This window comes from Ptychodera flava, chromosome 18 (genome assembly GCF_041260155.1).
Source record: "Ptychodera flava strain L36383 chromosome 18, AS_Pfla_20210202, whole genome shotgun sequence".
In the NCBI taxonomy this organism is placed as follows: Eukaryota; Metazoa; Hemichordata; class Enteropneusta; family Ptychoderidae; genus Ptychodera; species Ptychodera flava.
The window spans coordinates 23,794,785-23,814,227 of NC_091945.1; the positions used below are offsets into that span (position 1 = coordinate 23,794,785).

Here is a 19,443-nt window from a genome sequence, read left to right on the forward strand (position 1 = left end):
AAAACCTACTAGTTCAAGTCGCATTTATTTTAAAACAATTCGCCAGGGTATAATGAGGCTTGTGAGTGTTTTATCCTAAGGATTACTAATAATGGGGCTCATAATTACATGTGGCCTGGAAAACAACGCCTTATGTCCCACTCGGGACGAAGAGGACTGAATGAATGAATGGAAAACAACGTGATTGCTGTGCGGTCCCGTCTCCTTTACATTGAATGATGTCATGTGTAATTAGAAGATATTATCGAACTGATCCGAACACGTTCATTTATCTTGTCGGCGTTGTGTGGCTCTTATCCCGTACAATTGATAAGTTTACGGCACCCAAGTGAACCTAGGGCAATATCGATGAGGTCTAGCGCTAATATTTGCACCAGCAGGGCGAACGGGGTTGATTACTTTCCTCAAAAATGAGAACGTCGTCGGAAGCCATTCGAATGAAGGTATCCAGATGGCTTCAAAACGAGGCGACGGATTTTTTTACAGTGCAGCTGCTGAAATGCACAAAGTTGTCAGGTAACAAGAATTATTCCGAGAAATGTATGGATTTAGCACTTAGTGTTTCTCAATATTTAACCTCATTCTCGCCAGCGCACTGACATTTTGTGCACACTACATACTACATTCCTATAATATCCATGGCGTACTTACTGCGAGTGACCAATGCGACCTCTCGAAGTATGTTCAAGAATTTATCCTCATGGGATGGATCGTGATATGAGTTGTACTCCTTCAACACCAAGGTCACGTTGTTGTCGCTGAACGTTTGTTCAAGGCCCTGTGCAGGTTGTCTCAACAGACCATGCATGTCTACTATCATACCTATGAGTTTCCAGCCGAAGTTGTGGGCGATGGCCAGCCAAAGCCGCCGAGCTTGACAAAAGGTCCGAAGAGACGCACCATCGTTGTGTAGTCCCATTGCTTGTCCATAAACTTTGTCTCCGAACAAATATCACATACGTAGGTGATGTTCCAATAGGAAGCTAGCTTGCCGACTGGAGTGGCATCTTCTGAGCACCCAGGCCCGATGAACGCAGTGTAGACATTGGACCTATATTTATCTACGACAATGCCGGCCGTACGGGATCCCCAGCACCAGGTTAGCAATTTTTCAAAAGCCAGGGTGTGTCCCGGCAGAAGCGTTGGATCCGCATTTACTTTCTCGAGCGCGATGTCGAACGCCACCCCGGTCTTATTCACGAAATAAGGCCTGTTAGTTAATTGGGTCATGGTCAGATGGATCCGAAACTCCGTCTGCTGGGTCAAATCAATACAGAAGTACAGTATGACCGCGGCGGCCACGATGACCAATTTTGATGACGAACTCCCGATATGTAGCGCCATTATTGGAATCATGGCTTAAGGAAAAACAGTGTCCTTGTTAGTGTATATAGGAAAGAACTTTAAAACGCTTTTTTCATATGAATCTCTTTGAAATTATGAACCTTGGATTTACCAAAATCAGAGAATATTTCTCTGGAGAGAGTACAGTTGAAACCGGCAGTTCCTAATCTTTCTTTCTTGTGTGGATTCGGTAACGCTTACGCTACCCTTAGAGACACCTTATGCACTGTGTGGTGATTCCAACACTGAGCCGTAAGAAATGTTACCTCGATCGGCGTGCCTTTTCTCTCTCGCTCTTTCCCTAGATGATGTCAACAGTCCGGTGTTTCGCATTGTGCGTAGGTGAATCGGGCCATACTTTCCGCATGCATCACAGCACAGTCACGTAGACAAAACGAAGTATTCGATGCGACAGTATAAACTAAACTCCCCAAGTCTGAATATACATATATATATATACGTCAGTACCCTCCCTCGCTGTTCTGATTTATCACTCCACTGCTGGGCACAATATATGACTCGCTGCTAGCTCAAATCGATACAATTACGTGACAGAGGCGGCGTCCAATCATCTCAAGCCTTTGTCTCCGGAGATATCCACGCACTGATGGGCCAGAGTTGGGACTATACTACACAGTCGGTTATTGCGCGAATAAATATTTCACTACCTGGAGTCACAATCTTCATCCAGCGAAGGCTCTGTACCTTTTCTCCGAAGGCTAGGTTTTTCCATGCATCTTAAATACTTCAATATTTCGAGAATTTCGTCATTATGATGATAAATTTGACATGTTTCCGTGACTGACAGTTCCCCGCAGGACAATTCAAACATCAGTGAAAAAAACAGTAAGCATGATAGGTAGAACTCCTCCGTCCTCTGACCAACCTACAAACTCACGCATGACTTGCTAATTAACCGGGCACATTGATTTCTTTCGATAGCAGTACAAGTGAAGGAAAGTTCGAACTAGACACGGTCACGAGAAAACCGTTTAGGGCACTGCGTTGGCTTTAAAGACTGCATGGAATTGAGTTGATATGCGTAGATGGGGGCGCCACATGTAGTTAGGTTGAAGATCAGCAATTGCGAGGCATTATAAAAATATATATGTATGTATAATATATATATATATATATATATATATATATATATATATATATATATATATATATCTTTACTTCCTACTTTTGTTATGTTACAAAGGCACAAATAGACATTAACTTATTGCATTAGTATACGTTACAGTAACCAATGCTTTTTCGGTACGTGTATATGTTACGAGCTTGGTAAATGGTGTATAAGAAAGCTCGCAAAAGTATTAGTATATGAAATATCTTCGAGAGTCCAATGCGCACATGCAATGCGAGCGATGTAGTGCATCGTGACGTCACCGATTCGCAAGGAGACAACGTGGCTGTCTGTGATGTATGTGTGAGTATGGTTAAAATGTATGGCTCTGTAACCGATTGGTTCCTAGGATTAACCAAAGACAAGAGAAAGATTTTCGTGTCGTCGTCGGAGAACGACGGAAAGGAATGTGCTGCTATGCAGGTGACATTTGTCCGCAATAAAATGTTTATTTTTGCATTGATTGATGGACTCGGAGATGTTATAAAGCCAGAAGATATGACATGATGTGATATATGATATGATACGATACGATATGATATGATATGATATGATATGATATGATATGATATGATATGATATGATATGATATGATATGATATGACATGATATGATATGATATGATATGATATGATATGATATGATATGATATGATATGATATGATATGATATGACCAGTGTATTATGCAGAACAAGTTGGAGCTATCATACAGAGAATAACATGACTACGCAGAGAGTCTCAGCTGGTGTGATGGGTTCTAATACGTGACCTTGTATGACGTCATATTATGTCACGCCATACCGTGACATCACTTTATTACGCCATCTCATCTGATATCAAGATATGAGAGACTTTATATAACGAGGTGTGACGTCATACTATAGATCCTGCCATATCAGATTATATATTACAATGACGTGTAAAGGAAGGCATACTATGACATTGCCAGAATTCATATGTCGGGTCATTTCAAAACCTGATCATGAAGTGATATGAAATTGTAGAACATATTTATAATTTCAGTGCAAGATTGTGCAATGCGTTGCGTATACTTCGTAAAAATGCTTCTTCCAAAGGTAAGCAGACGCTCACATAAAAAGACGATAAATAAATTCCATCCGCTTTATTTATTATTTAGCCGACTTACCATGAATCAAAAATAGATTATGCTATATAAAGTCCCTTTCGGAATGCCGGTAATCGCTTGAAATAACAACATGCGATAAATATGTGAAGTAACGCTCGTATTTCACAAGTATGCGAAGGTTAAATTATCCCTATCTTCTATCCATGAAATAAATTGACATTCTTTCTTGGATATTTTTGTTTCATATGGCAAACTAATTCCTCAGCTTTTGAGTTGATTTGTTGCGATGAGAGGTCAGACCTTAACTCGCTAATGGTAATTTATGAAGTAAAAATGTGAAAAGATTTAGTTCGACTATCGCAAATAGTCAGTAATAAATCGCCTACTATATGACAGGTGCATAACACGTTCCAACAAAAATTTCTTATACGCCAGAAAACACATTAAACGACTTTTTTGATAGAAACATTAGTCATCCATATTACATCAACAAGGTGACGAGCGATGGATGTCGTTCATAAACCTCTAATCCGTTAGCAAGCACAAGAAATCAAAGTACAGAATCGTGCAGTTCTTACTAAATCATCTATTTACGACCGAGTAACGCACAGGAGGAAAGAAGGAAAACGTAAAAAATATGACAGAATTGGAGGTGTTGATAGATATACTGCAGCTTATTAGCCAGCCACATCACTGTTTGATATCGCCGTTGATTTGTATTCACTGTCATCGAATCAATGACGCAATCAAGAGCTGCCTTACATGACACGCAAGGCTCGCAACTGCATCGGAACTCTGTCATGAAAAGACACTCTTCTCATCGATAGATACTTATTTGTCTTCCGTCGTTGGATACACATCGTGCAAAGTCACAAAACAGAGAGGGGCACAAGCTATGCTGAAATACACCATTCTGGGGCGGGGCAACCGATGTGACACTATACGAGAATACAGGAAGAACTAGAAAGAACTGGGAAAGTGAAGAAGGGTCTTGAAATAATGATTTAAAATGAATCGGTACTCACCATTCAGGCGCCAGACAATATGACTTGACTTTAGGGTTATACGAATATTCAACGCTAACTTTGTTCGAGAAGTAGGACAAACACACGATTATACTCTCGATGGTTCAGTAAGATTGATGATGAGGAAATCACAAACCAGGAGTGAGAACAGGAAATAAAGAAATGTGAGTGCTAGGTCGCTTGATTGCCACGAGTGAATGAAAACCGTAATGAACGGATAACGAAGGGGTCTGCGAGTTTAATTTGTCCACTCAAGAAATCTTGATTAGATTATTCCAAACTTTACAGGCTCATAAGGAAACTCTAATATTATAAAAGCATATAAACCCGAAAATTAAAAGATAATTAGGCGAAAGTAGCCGTAATGTTGGATGGGCTTTTAGTATTTTTGCCACGTGTCAACGTCATTTATTAAGTTCCAATTGATGAGGCGTGATGACTGCTGAGCGTTACGTTTAGTAAATATCTGATGTCGTCGAATTGAATTTTTAGTCCAGACTTAACCAACTTACAACGATAACTCTTCTGAAGGAACATTGTATGTATTCGATACATTAACTTTGAGTACTGGGTACTTATGGCTGAATACAGAAAAGGTATACATATATAAAATGGACTTGAAAGTAGAAAGCGCCTCAGGGACGGATATTCGGATTCTCAAACTTTTACAATTCTTTTCTGATCTATCACTTGTGGGGGTTCATTTTAAAGCTCTTGGTGTAAGAAAACATTTTAATGGCATAGTTTTTAGAAATTCGACTTTTTTTATTTTTTTTTAAGTTTCCCCTTAGAGTTAACACAGGGATAGCGGCCATTTTGATTTTTAAATATCGGTAAATCCTTGGTTATTTGTTTCTCTAGTACCAAAATTTGCACGATGACTCCCGATTTTTATTCATATTTGGAAGAGAATGGTTGAAAGATTCCTTAAGGACAGTTTATGCAAAAGTTTAAGTCTTTTATTTTCGAGGGGAACTACCTTAAAGCAAAAGTTGCTATACATACTGTTATAGGCTTATTCAGTGCTGGCCAATACGATTCGTCAGTTAAACCTTGATGGCAAAGTAGGCCTATTACTTTTTTTTTCAAATAACACTGACGTCATCGAAGGGCTTCGGCAATGGCTTTTGAAAAAATGAAATTAACTAAAGCAGCTTTTGTTGTTTTATGCGGCAGTATTAATATTCTTCGGTGATTAATCCGACGCATTAGATAACCGTCTTTTGCATGTCTTTGCGGAATAATCTGATTGATTTTTTATCCTTCAATCAAAAATTCTGGATGGAACTTTCGATTAAAGAGCAAAAGATAACACTGACGGAAAGTAAAGGGCAATTCTATTTATATACACTATAAGGTAATTCTATGTGACAGCAGGTACCCCTTCCTGAACTTCGTGGTAACACCGTACAGGTTACATCATATAGAAGGTAAACTATATAAAAAGAAGAACCTGCCGTGAAATAAATTTAAAGAACAATTTCAGGGTTTTTTCTCGACCGCGCACTTGCGCAAATCGAACCACTTTCTGCCCGTTAAAAGTTACTGACAGCGCACAAAATGGAGCACAAAACACAGCAAGAAAATACGTCCATATGATGGTGACCCTGATTTTTCTGCCCCTAAAATGTCAAATTTGCCTCCTAACTTTGATGAATGGGGCAGAAATTGCCCCTTTAGTGAACATGCAGAGAAAACACCGCAATTTTTGTTTATCAGTTCCTACGAAAGAAGGTCGAAAAATGTTTATTAGTAATTCACACAACTTTTTATCATGTGCACACAAGACAAATGTCCATTTAAGAGTAAGATTTCAAGTTCTTTCTTAAAATTATTTTTTCCTTCATGTTGCATAAGAATTATTTATTTATACAATGTAATTGATATCTTACAGTAAAATGGCATTTATAATTTTTATTATTTATTTCATCATTTTACAACTCTTTTATTCTCGGAATAATATTCAACAAAACTTACGACAATTTATTTTGGCACTAAAATTCTTACATTTGGAATGAGAATCAGTTTGATTTTTACTCCACAATTCACGCCGTCTCAGAAAAACAAAGCCGTACTCAAAAGAGTTGTACCAAAATTTTCGAGGTGAGAGGATTAATACGGCGAATACTGTAATTAAATCAGTGTAAGCATAATAATACCATGCCGTTAGCGTTGAACAAGATGAGAATATTCACTCCGGCCCTTTTGCGCACGCTCGTTTTGCAAGAATCTGGTAGCATTCCATAATCAAAATAAATCATCCAGATAACGCCATAATTTGGTTAATGATACATTGGTTATTGCTGTAGAACAATTATAAATCTAAAAATTCTGTTTGCGACTGTTAGTATTTTTTATGGGGCGAGGAGTGGCGACAATAACCTGTAACCAGCGGTAACGTTTGCACGACAGAACCCGCATGTTCAATTGCGCGACCTCCATTATAGATTGTGTGAAAATATGATAGGCAACGCCCAGCTGCTAACCTGACAAATATGTCTTTATTCAATGAAATTTACATCAACATACCGCAAAGACCCGTGAATTTATTGAACAGATTGTACAATTTATAGATGCTAAATATGATCAACCGAAAAAAGTCAATGATCACGCACCGGAAATTTTCTGTTGTCATTCTGTGATATATTTAACAAGGTCTTTGGGGTCTTTACGTAGCAAAGCCAATGATTCATGGCCCAGCCTGATTAAGTGATAAAAATACTCATTCACGCCTTGTCAATTACTTCCTTGTTTCATAGCCACGTCGCTGAGCGTGTATTTATCACTTGACCACTCTCAATTTTCATACCTTGTGGTGTATGCATCATCCATGGCTGAGTGATCCTTCTCTGCTGGGCCAGGCAAAAGTTGCCTTTTTTTACAGCGTGGGAGTGTTTTACGGTGTGATTTGGTGAGACAAACACAACAGCTATAAGAACCAACTAAGACGCGACCCATAGGAGCGAAATACGAGCAGGTTTCATGCGGCCCTACCAGATTTTGTATTTCCCGTGACACTCAACTCCGGAAATTCTGCTCCGCATGGGTCAGGATATTTGATCGCGGGGCCGAAGACAAAGATCACCTTTCTGCACAAAACTCTCAATACGAGATTAGGGTAGGATCATTTTGTCGATATTACCATTTATAATGCATATAATGCGACCGAGGCCATCGGGAGATTGGACGATACTTCAGAGACAACCGTGTATTATCTCATTTCCGAACATTATTCTTCAACCATACCCCGACGTCCCTACTGCTGGTCCAAACTACGTGATAAGAGAGTAAAAGAATACGATTCTGTGCAACATAAGATGCTGTTCACATAATATCTATTCTCCGCAGCCCAAATCGCATTTCTTGTGTTCTCCTAGGCGAACTTAGATTCAATCTCCAGGAACCAACCTTAGTGGCACTTGAAAATTCACTTTTGAAGTTTCGGTTAATCTGGCTTAATCAACCTCACGAGCTAAACCTGATTTGCTTCTTTGCCCCTCCAGGCGCCGACTGCCATTTCACAAGTATTGTAGGTTTGAACTTTTGCCATCTGTTTCGGAAGGTGGCGTCAGCTATCTCAGAAAAATGCCCTACATGAACATCACGATGCGTGCATGTAGAATCTCCCGCGTTTTAAACCCATAAGCAGACTGACGGTCTTGCTAGTGATATTTCGATCAAGTTTGTTGCGCTGACATATTTCTGACTGCAGTAGTTGAAATACTTACGTTTGTATAAACGACAATTTCTATGTTTTGTGCACTTTGTGTGGCAGGGCCTAGTGTTTAAAGTGATTGCAGTTTCAGTAGCTGAGAACGAGGTCACCCGGCGAACTCTTATCACAAGTTACAAATCTCTAGTCATTATCAAGCCCGGTTTTACTAGCGATGAATTTTCAATTAACTTTGGAAACGGCAGGTCTCGCGAGAAAATTAACTTACCGTTTCTTGGCTCTTTTAACGTTTTATCTGTGTGCCTCGGGTCGCTCAGTCACTAAACTTGCAAAATTTGTGCAGCGACTTAGATAAGGGATTAGTCTTCTAAGTCAATGAACAAAAGGAGGCACAGTTTTGAGTTTAATTTCTCACAAGACTAAATAAGGTACCAATTAAGAGTATGGGTGCGTACACGTGTTATGTGACTCTCAAAGCTAGATTTGCATGAAAGCTACATCTCCTTGGCTCTAAGGTCATAATGTTTACCCTCGGCAATTGCGTTGATTGCAGATTGTTGAGTAAAGTCAATTGAAGCACAAGATAATTCGAATATAGTTTATTGCTGCTGAAAATGGCTATAATCCATCATTACTGCTTTTTTTAAATGGTGAAATATTAAGTGTGTTTTTGCAGACAACCCCTAAATCGCAGAGTACAGCATGCTGTTTTATGATACTTCGTTGTTGATTGTCATACCGCGATACCACATCGAAGAAGAAGGAGCGATTGACTTTGAGACATTGTCAGAAGATGCAAGAGTTTATCAAAGGCGTCTCGTTGTAGCACTATCGGGTTTGTATATGAGGAAAGTCATATAGAATTATATTTGTAACTACTGTAACTACCGCTGGCAAAGATGAACTGTTACTTCCCAGAGTTCCATTCGAGAACCAATCGAAGAAATTCGATAAGTGGGCGATTTTGTAACGGATGCTAACACATTTTGTTATTAACGAAGGAGCTGCCCTTTGAAAATGGGAGAAAACGTCAGAGTTGACCTTGCTGGCACAGCGAACGCTTTCCGCGCAATTCGATTTTGAAGATGATTGAACACTGTTAGGCCAAGCTCGACTTCAATTTGACGAATTAAACAAGAAAAGTTCTTTTTCTTCATCCTTACATTGTCGAGGTGAAAAACATCGTAACTGGCTCTGGGTAATTGTTTGATATTGCACCTTGAGTAACCATCACAGGTGCATGTCACCGATTCGTTCGCCATTTGTAATTATCAATAATGGAACCAGGTGCCGTGTCTCGTAGTTGTAATTTACTAAAAGTCTAAGGCTAACGAAACGCGCATAACCTTGTACAGTTATCTTTGTTTAGATTAGTCCCGCGTGTCCGAGTCGTTCCTAGAGAAGTCGCCATAGTAACCAATCATCTGTTATCTAATGTATGTAAAATGTTGATAAGATCTGCGTTGTTCTTTTTGCTCGAAGAAAACATATAATCAGACAAGTGACCTATTAGCATTTTAGTCAGAAACAAAATCTCAGGCAGATAAATGTTACTAGGAAGCCATAGGAAAAAGATTTCTCGAATGAGAGTTTTTCTAATTACTGCGCTTTGCAAGGAGATCGGCGGGAAAATCTGCACTGCAAACTATTAATGTACAAAGTAACTTCCTGAGCTGGATACAACTGAGCGCCCTTATTTCTATAACAACGCATTACCAATCAGTTATTGCATCACACAAGACCAGACACACACGGCGGATTAGCACGAAACGTTTCGTTTTGTATTCTGTAAGGCATTGCCTCTCCTGCGTCGTAAGCCTGAAAGTGCGATTAAGGAATTTCTGGTTTGATCAATGCCTTAATTGAACATTTACAACTTCACAGACTGGAATGGTTACTCCTATCTCATCTCCACGACGCCTTTCTAGAGAAACTTGTGACAAAGGTGTATTTCGAGTTGATACGGACATTTGTGTTTGCATATTCGTCAGTATAACAGGGCGGCAAATGGGTGATCCGTTAAGAAAATATTCAATCAATTAATAAAAGAATACAATTACAATTCTGATTTGATATGATATAGAACAATATTTACAGAAATGTAAGCCAGTCCACAATTTTAGTGGAGAGAATAGTTTCATCGCTGAATAAACTTTACTATGTTTTCGGATGACAACAAGCATTTTATATTTAATGCATTTTGTACATTAAGCATACTTGTATCGCATGATTAAGGATTAAAGATCCAACGCAGGATATATCTAACGGTTATTCAAATAGAATTAACAATGTTCCGAGGTCACTGTGTTGTCCAAGTCGAGACGTTACTTTTGAACCATAGACAGTGGAACGAAAGACTGAGCTCGAACATTCTTGCATCAAACACGAGTACCCTGACGAGGCAATGCCATAGTCATTCGAGACAGTCATTAGAAGGAACGACGCAGTTTCAAATTGAAAGTTTATTAACACAGTTAGGTTTGTGTTAACACGGCCCAGATTGTTCATATATTCATTTAGGTGCCTTAAGTGTTACTTTACGCGCCATATTAAGTTCATGAATAGCATGTGATATAGTGGGCAAGTCGCAGCCTTAAGGTTGTTATTTTAGCAACAACGGCAATGAAATCTTTACGCTCGAACCAATCTATTTTTTGCCAAACAGACGATGGTACGACTCGACCTCATAGCTAGTACGTACAATAGCAACTGTGTCAGGGAAAATGATTACCTTCACAGCATACTAGTATTCTTAGCCCGGAGCGATATAAAACGTGAACAGGAATTTTATTTGCAAAGTCAAATTGACCACTCAACCTACAAACACTATCTAAGCCATTGATTTGCTAAATAACGATTCAATCTCTAAGAGCAACGTTCAAGGTCGTGATGTTTTATGGCATTTCACCTGTAATTTTAGAATGCTCAGTTGGGAATAGATTTATATTGTTAGCAGTATTTTTGCAATTTGTCAATACCCGACAAGATGACAGTTTTAAGACTTTGATAAACAATAGAGACGAGCGTCTAACTCGAGGCATTCGTTGCCTTATAACGGATACATATTTCAAAGTACACGGAATTTCAAGACAACTTAAAGCAACTTGTGCGTGCTGCTGGGTCAGTTTGTACAACAAGCATTTTGTGCATCTGAAGTGAAGTGGATCCTTCTCTCCATGTGAAATTAACTGTTGTCGCCTGAGGGTGAATTACACTATAAAAACTGAAACGCTCCCCGGGATAACATTAAATTGTACTACGATTTAAAGGTAACGCTTGAATTTCTTCAGTAATTTCAAAAATCCAGCAGTCGATTTAACGTTACAAGCTGCTTTTAAGTTACATCGTTGATGAACTGTTGGGCTGGTAAGTTATATAGTCGACTGAAGTCACAGGTTTGATGAACTGTAGGACCAATAAACAGTTTATGAACTGTGTGACTAGTAGTTTAAATAGTTTATGAACTGTAGGTCTAATGAGTCACATAGTTGATGAAATGCAGGGTTGATAAGTCACATGGTTTATAAGTTGTACGACTATAAGTTTTAAAGTTGATGTACTGCAAGACCAAACATTAATATGCAAAAGCAATTATACTTCTCTCAATTTTTATGAGACTTCTGAAATTATGCCAAATGACATGGCGAAATTGATACTTGTATTACCTCCGAAATTATGATTAAAACTACAAAAATTAAATGTCAGGGGAAATGAGCACAAGCTGCAGCAACAAATATTGAAGCAAGCTGTCAAAATTTGACTGACTTTCTATCATAAGTAAACTATTCCGTGCGTGTTGCTATATATTTGGTAACAGACTAAAAATCGCTATCAGACTATTGCACCCGGGAATGCTTATTATATACTGTACTGGGCACTATTTACACAATATGCATAGTAACAGAATGTTTAACCCTTTGAGCGCCGAAGTCAATTTTTTTTGTCTTTATAAAATGCACCCCAGTCAATTTTTTTTCAGATTTTTGCCAAAATTTTGATGAAAAACTGTAGCCAATGAAATGTGATGTCCATTTGGTCCAAAATTATCAAAAACAATACAAAAAAATTCATAAAAATTGGTAAAATGTTGCACAAAAATTTTGGCGGGAAAAATTACAGCACTCAACGGGTTAACATGAGACTATGACTAATTTTTTTAATAATGGGGCTGGTACTGAAGGATATTTACATGATAATATTGACTTGTGAAGAGACATTGGGACGAACCATGAACAGATGAAGTCTCTTGCATATTAAGAAGACTTTTTATAATTGGTATATTTACAGACGGGAAAAATGTAATAAAGCTACACTCTAGCTTCAAGGTTAATTAGGAAGTTAGGTGTGCAAAAGGCAAACGAGTTATCATTTGTGTGTCAATTGCATATGACCAGCCAACGGAATTGTTCTCTCTCTCTCTCTCTCTCTCTCTCTCTCTCTCTCTCTCTCTCTCTCTCTCTCTCTCTCTCTCTCTCAACAGTCATATGTCATACGTTGTGTGCGCATCTGTTTCATAACAACAGCGTTCATTGTATTACGTTAAGACCTAATTTCGGTCGAAAAGGTTAAATTGTTAAATTTCAGGTTGGTTCAGTTTTTCTATTTATTGCTGTAGGAACAGCCGTAGCGTACAGCAAGTCAATACTGAAGTCAACGTCCCAAGCCTACAACGTTGTATTTGCCACAGTCAGACAAAACGATGTAATCGCATGGACAGAAAACTGTAATCCTAATACTCTAAGGAAAACTATTCTGCCTACGCACACGAGATTACAATAATCTAAGATGGAAGGCTAATAGTTTTCAGAACTCGAAAAAGCTTGGCGGGATTATCCGGGTAATAGCCAGGCCGTAGTGCATATCTATAGTAATGCTGATATACACAAGGTAATGTGTTTTTTCTGTTTTGTTGACAGCAATTTAACAGAATGTAACAATATTTGTAGGCAGACTAATATCTTGGAATATCGACTAGAATATAAAAATAGGACGGTAAAGGTCATACCAAAACAGCACAGCACTCATAAACAGCTATTGTTGCGTATGTTCACTCCTATACCTTTGAGTAAGGGACAGATTTTGATTCAAAAAAAAAAAAAACCATTTCGAGTTTTAAATGAAATTTGGTATTAGTTGTAACAGCATTGGATTCTATATATGACATATATGACGATAAAATAAATTTGGGGAAAGCATACAATACTTAAGCCCTACGGCTAAACCCTCAAAAACCATGCACATGGTTTTCTCCTACCTAGGCCGTAATTGATGGTTTCTGCATTGAACCATTTGATTGGCTAACCGGAGCTCCACTTATTGTTCAAATGTATGCGTTTCATGTTCAAAAATACTCGACTCGACACCCTATGATGGATGAGACCTTAGTCTTTCCTTACTTTCTTTAGACTATTGCATAAGAAATATGGACTGCATATGTTTTACTTAATGTTTTACATATAACACATTTTGAACTATTTTGGGATAATTGGATGGCGAAGTAAGGTCATTTTAACCTACAAATGTAAGCTCATCTGCTTTTCTTTCTATGTTACACGCTTGTTTTTATGAGTAATTTGTAATATTGCATTATTCAGCTATATGGCACCTAACACTTTTGAGAAATTTGAAAACTATGAAGATCCAATTTCCCCCAAATTAGTTCCAATCATGTTTTATGTTTTACTTAATCTTTGCAAGTATGTTATCAAACCGATGAATTTAAGGTGTTCACTTATTATCTCTGTGTAGTTGATACATATTCTAATTTTGTAAAACCTGTGTGACAGCTTTACTTAAATTGATCTTTTGAAAAGGCTTTCTTTTTGCCAATGGTCCCGTGAACCAAAAATGCGATGAATAACCTATTCAATAAATTTTTCCCAGGTTTAAAAAAAACAATTCTCGCGCACAATTTCAAGAAGAACTCATGCATTTTGCCAGATAAGTTAACTTCAACTTCGAATCCTGCGATTTATAAGTTATCACGGTGACTGATGATTAGTTTTTGTACAGTATGATTTCCAATAGCAACTGTTTGTAGTAATTACAATCCGTTTTACTGACACTACAGTAGATCGTCAATTGTAAAAGCTATATTGCCAAGAGACCTCGGTAGCTTTTGACCGGCCCGTTACACACAATATATGAAGTTAAGGGCTTGTTAGCACGCTGTTATGCAGGAAATTTGACACATTGATCAGGGCCACTTGTCAAGGTAATCTCTGTACAACAAATATCTGGCATCGAGATTTTAATTCCTGCTACAGACAGCTTCTTTAGGCCAATCTAGCTCACTGTAAGTGTTTCTCAAAATTTTCTCACTTATAATAGACAATAACTATAATGCGCAATAAGTTATTTCGAAAAACGGCCAAATCGTTTTCTCATGCATCGTGTTTGATTTTTACAAAGTTCAAAGTCAATAACATAAGAATAGAAATTATGTTTTACTCGCCACTAATAATGAAAAAGAAATGTTTATTTCGTCTTTTACGAACAGTGAGTTCCATTGTGACTTTACATATCATAATTTTCCTTTGGAAGACGAGAAGCCTCTCTTGCAATGGGGTTTTAACATAATGCCGATTTACTGCACTGTACACGGGACAAAATGCTTGATATATCTTAGCATATTTACGTATATTGATGTATATGGAACACAATATTAATTGTATACGCAGCGTATATCTTTGTATATCGAACATTCCAATACGTTGATGTGCGTAGTGTATTTCTATGCAGATTAAGAGTATACGTAATGCAGATCTATGCACACTAAGTACACTGTAGTTTTGCATTTCATTAGTATACATATGTGTATACTTAACGTATTTGACACATGTACAGAGTCAGTATATGTGCATATATTGTTGTGTATCAAGCATTTTGCCCAGTGGTATCTTTCAAACGAGATAAGTATTACCGATTCTGCTTCTTGAAATCCTTTTACCCCTTGGTCGGTTTTACCAGCTGCATGGGAGAATATAGTAATCACGTAGGCTTACTCTATTTTACTATGGATAAACTATAGGTGGACACTTTTGCTACATGTAAACATAGAGCCTTTCTGTCGGAAACAGCTTTCAGCTCACGACAGATTGTAAATATTTAAAATGATTTTGAACATTGATGCTTTTCATCGAACGAGATAAACTGCGTCACATGAGCGAATTTCAGACTGTCTGCGCCCTAAGAAATCTAATTATAAATCCGTTGTACTATATTTCGCTAGGAAGAATATCAACCCATTACGCTGCGTATTATCGTGAACATTTCTGCTTCATCTAAAATTCAGGATGCCTTCAGCCGGAAATTTTCACCCAAGGCTGCACTGAGAAATTAGGATCTTTTCCAATGTCATTTAGTGCTGTTTTTCTCAGAGGAATGGAGAAATACAGATACAGTTCTTGCAAAGCTGGTTTAGCTAAACAAGCGCTAAAAGTTGAAAGAATAAAAAAAAATTAAAGCTTCTTCCGAAATGGGGACACCGTTACCGACATGAATGCAGAGCATATGTTGGACTATTGAACAACAACGTTCTCGCAAACATAGAGTCAACCCAATGATAAATGTCAAGTTTAAAAGCCACGATTTTTGGTGAAGCAGTAACTCTGTTTTCAATTATTTTAGTTTTGCCACGTTTATCTATCGCATTTTATGATTAACCCGTTTAAAACAACGAAACATTTACTTAAATAAAAAGTGTTATTAAACATTAAAAATGTACAAGGTCTAAAAGTGTGGAATATATTATTGGTAAGCGTTAAATGGTTAGAAGAAAGACAAATCAACAAAATGTTATGCACAATATGCATGACTATAATTGCATATCTCATACAGACAAAGTGGCTAGTAGAATGTTAACTTAATTTCATGCTCTAGTGTAACTTTATTGCCCCCTAAAACAGCAGTAATATATTAATCTTGTATTCTCGCCAATTTAATATATATATATATATATATATATATATATATATATATATATATATATATATATATATATATATATATATATATATATATATATATATATATATATAACCGGCCAACATTATTTGTTTCCAAGCTGTGCTGTATTTATATAATTACACAATCATATCATCTGTCTTGTGCCTGTTAAGGGTGCGACATTTTGAGGCCAGCGACAAGTCTTACTCTGAATTTATTCGAAGTTAAATATATATTTCCAAGGCAAATATGATGTCACTATATTAATCTCCAAGTTAACTAATTTACACGAAGCATCATCCTTTCATATACGTTTACAGCTTTTGTGTCTTCTTCTTATATTGTAAGCCTGAAGGGACAGCTACGACCACTGAGTGGTCAAAGTTTGGATAGAACTGGATCAAATAAGTTCAGCTTTTCATCCAAAAACAAAAGTTGTATGAAGCGAGGACATACTTGTGCAAAGACAAAGCTATGGAGGGATATACACTGATCCGAGTTCTCAACAGCGAGCTTTTTCATGACGTTCTCTGACTTGGAAAAGGCTCCCGGGGGGAGCGTTAACCACGATACGTACTCTCTGACTGGCTTTCTATTTTCGATGAGGTGACATCCTATATGAATTATGGGCTAAACGTGAGATAAGGATGTGATATGTGCACACTTGCGTTCAAGGGAGGAATTGCCTGTCTCTTGCTGAATAGGTTACCTTCATAAAGTATTTGTTTCTGAGAGCTTTAGGAAAGGAGCAAATCACACTATCACTCTGTAAGCCTTGTTCATACAGTAAGTTGTGATATAAAGATAGTCTCGAGAAACCCTTGACATGTCAGGTGTTTCATCTTAAGGATTTATTACACGAGTATGGAAACAGTCACGAAAAGAAAAAAAAAACATCTAACAAAAGGCTGTCGAATTTCAATTGACAACTTTGTGTCCTTTCATCAAAATTGAACTCAAACACATCAAGAAACTTATTTGAATGAAATGAAGTTTGTCCATTTCCTCTTCTTCACTGCATGTTTATTTTGCGTGACTGTTTGCAGTAAAGTTAAACATAACAAATAGGATATGTCTATAAGATACACGACTACTTGCACGTTCCTAGTCTTGCTTTTTAAATCAATTAAAGTGTTAATGGTTTCCGGTGAATCATTGCCTGTAAATTGTTATCACCTATGGGGCACGTCATCGTTAATACAAGGCATTGACTCAGTCACACTGTCACTTAATTAAGGTTAGAGCAGTTAATTCATTAATATGTTGAAAGTCTGCTACCTGCTGAAGCACGCGCGGACAGAGCAAGGCCGCTTTCTTCATCTTTCAGGTACAAGATGGAAGATGAGAGAGACAGAGAGAGAGAGAGAGAGAGGAGAGAGAGAGAGAGAGAGAGAGAGAGAGAGAGACAGACAGAGACAGAGAGACAGAGTGACACAGACAGACAGGCAGACAGGCAGACAGGCAGACAGACAGACAGGGAGGGAGGGACAGACAGACAGACAGACAGACATACATACATACAGACAGACAGACAGACACAGATAATCACGGTTTGAATGTTAAACGGTTGCAATTAAGATTCCTCTCTGGCTTTTGACCTGATTTGACCTCAAAAGTTGCACCCAGGCTTCAAGTGTCACATTTATGCTCTTGAGCTTACCATGAATAAAACCGACAGGCAATTCAATCTATGAGCATTCTGTTTAAAAATTCTTAGACCTCGTGACCACAACTACTTCGAGCTAAAAGGTAACTTGTTGCAACAGAGATTACTTTACGTGTTTTTAAATGACTTTTACATTTCTTAAGTGTTACAAATATTTTAGAAATACTGTAACCTTTCTTAAATGCTATGTTTACCTTCCTAAGGTTGCAGTCGACGGCGGAGGGTATACCTTTGTCAATATTGAGCATGCCACGTTTTTTCGTAAAACGAGGTATATACTTCAAATCACCTAATTCCAATAATATTTAGTACTTCAGTCAAATGATTTCGATTTGGCCTGAAGTGCAGGCATCATTCTCAAACGAGCACGGAATAAGAAATTCCCTCTTAAAGAAAAATGTCAAGGAATTTGAATAAAGCAAAAGTATTTCAAACAGCGAAAGAAATTTCTGGTACATTCTTCATGTTACGCGGTCAGTTGGTAAGATTCAATAAATATTACACACATTTGCTGCGAGCTTGTACAGCTCACTATGACACGGCTTCAGACAGTAGAAGAAAAAACACATACTCGGGAAAAAGTCTTAATGGTAGGAAAACTGTTCTGAGGGTTTATTCGAAAACAAGTGAGACGACGTGCGGCGATGTTGGGAATACTATAGAGTATGGCGCAGAAGAGTAGTTTACGAGATCCCTTGAGATCTCGAGCAATTCAAAGGAAATGAAACATCCACGCTGCTGGCTGAATTTTAATGAGGCGTTCATTTTATAGAAATCTAATAAAGGTGTCCTTTCAAGTGACTGAGTAGAGCATACCCAAAACGGTTTTTCCTTCTTATCAGTAGTTCACTTAATAGCAATCAAAGCTACTCGAAACAGCGGTGGGTTTGAACAAGTGCAATTCCTTGCCATTACCCCTTCAAACGTGTCTCGGACGACCCGCTGCAATGAAGACTACAGGCAATTATGCCAGACATGTGATCAATTTCCAACAGTCAAAATGTCCTCTTACTTTGGCAACAAAATACCGACGCGGAACTACTGTTTATAGCATTTTAAGGGATCTATGCATTAAAAAGTACAATGTTTACGAAATGTGCGATGTTACGATGTTTGTATGTATGTATGTATGTATGTATGTATGTATGTATGTATGTATGTATGTATGTATGTATGTATGTATGTATGTATGTATGTATGTATGTATGTATGTATGTATGTATGTATGTATGTATGTATGTATGTATGTGTATGTATGTACACCTGTATGCAACGCGCACCGCAGTATTTTTGACATGTTTACAAATAGTTAAATAGATACACAAGTCTGACACTGCGTTTAGTCCACCTGCTCACAGCATGAAGTCTGGCTCTACGCGTGTGCGTGATAGCGTTTCTTGTACTTTTGCAAAGCATAAATTACATACCAGCAATTCAATTTCATTTGTCTCGCACATCCGTCATTTTTAAGTTAAAGGTGGTCTTCTTTCGAAAATGCCAGTGAAGTACTTTTGGCATCTAATGTCCAGGGACTACGGATGTGTAAGAATCGGATTACGCACAACATATGA

The 19,443-nt window shown here is 37.8% G+C and overlaps 1 protein-coding gene across 1 annotated transcript in view; it reads right to left on the bottom strand.

The window, feature by feature from the left end:
* LOC139117204 (atrial natriuretic peptide receptor 1-like) overlaps positions 1–1,050 on the bottom strand; it is a 110,854-nt gene extending 109,804 nt beyond the window's left edge. Inside the window, exon 1 of the mRNA XM_070680105.1 lies at positions 652–1,050. Within this exon, the coding sequence (XP_070536206.1) occupies positions 652–919 (268 nt within the window). The 5' untranslated portion in view covers positions 920–1,050. The remainder of the gene's footprint in view (positions 1–651) is intronic.
* Positions 1,051–19,443: the final 18,393 nt, after the last annotated feature.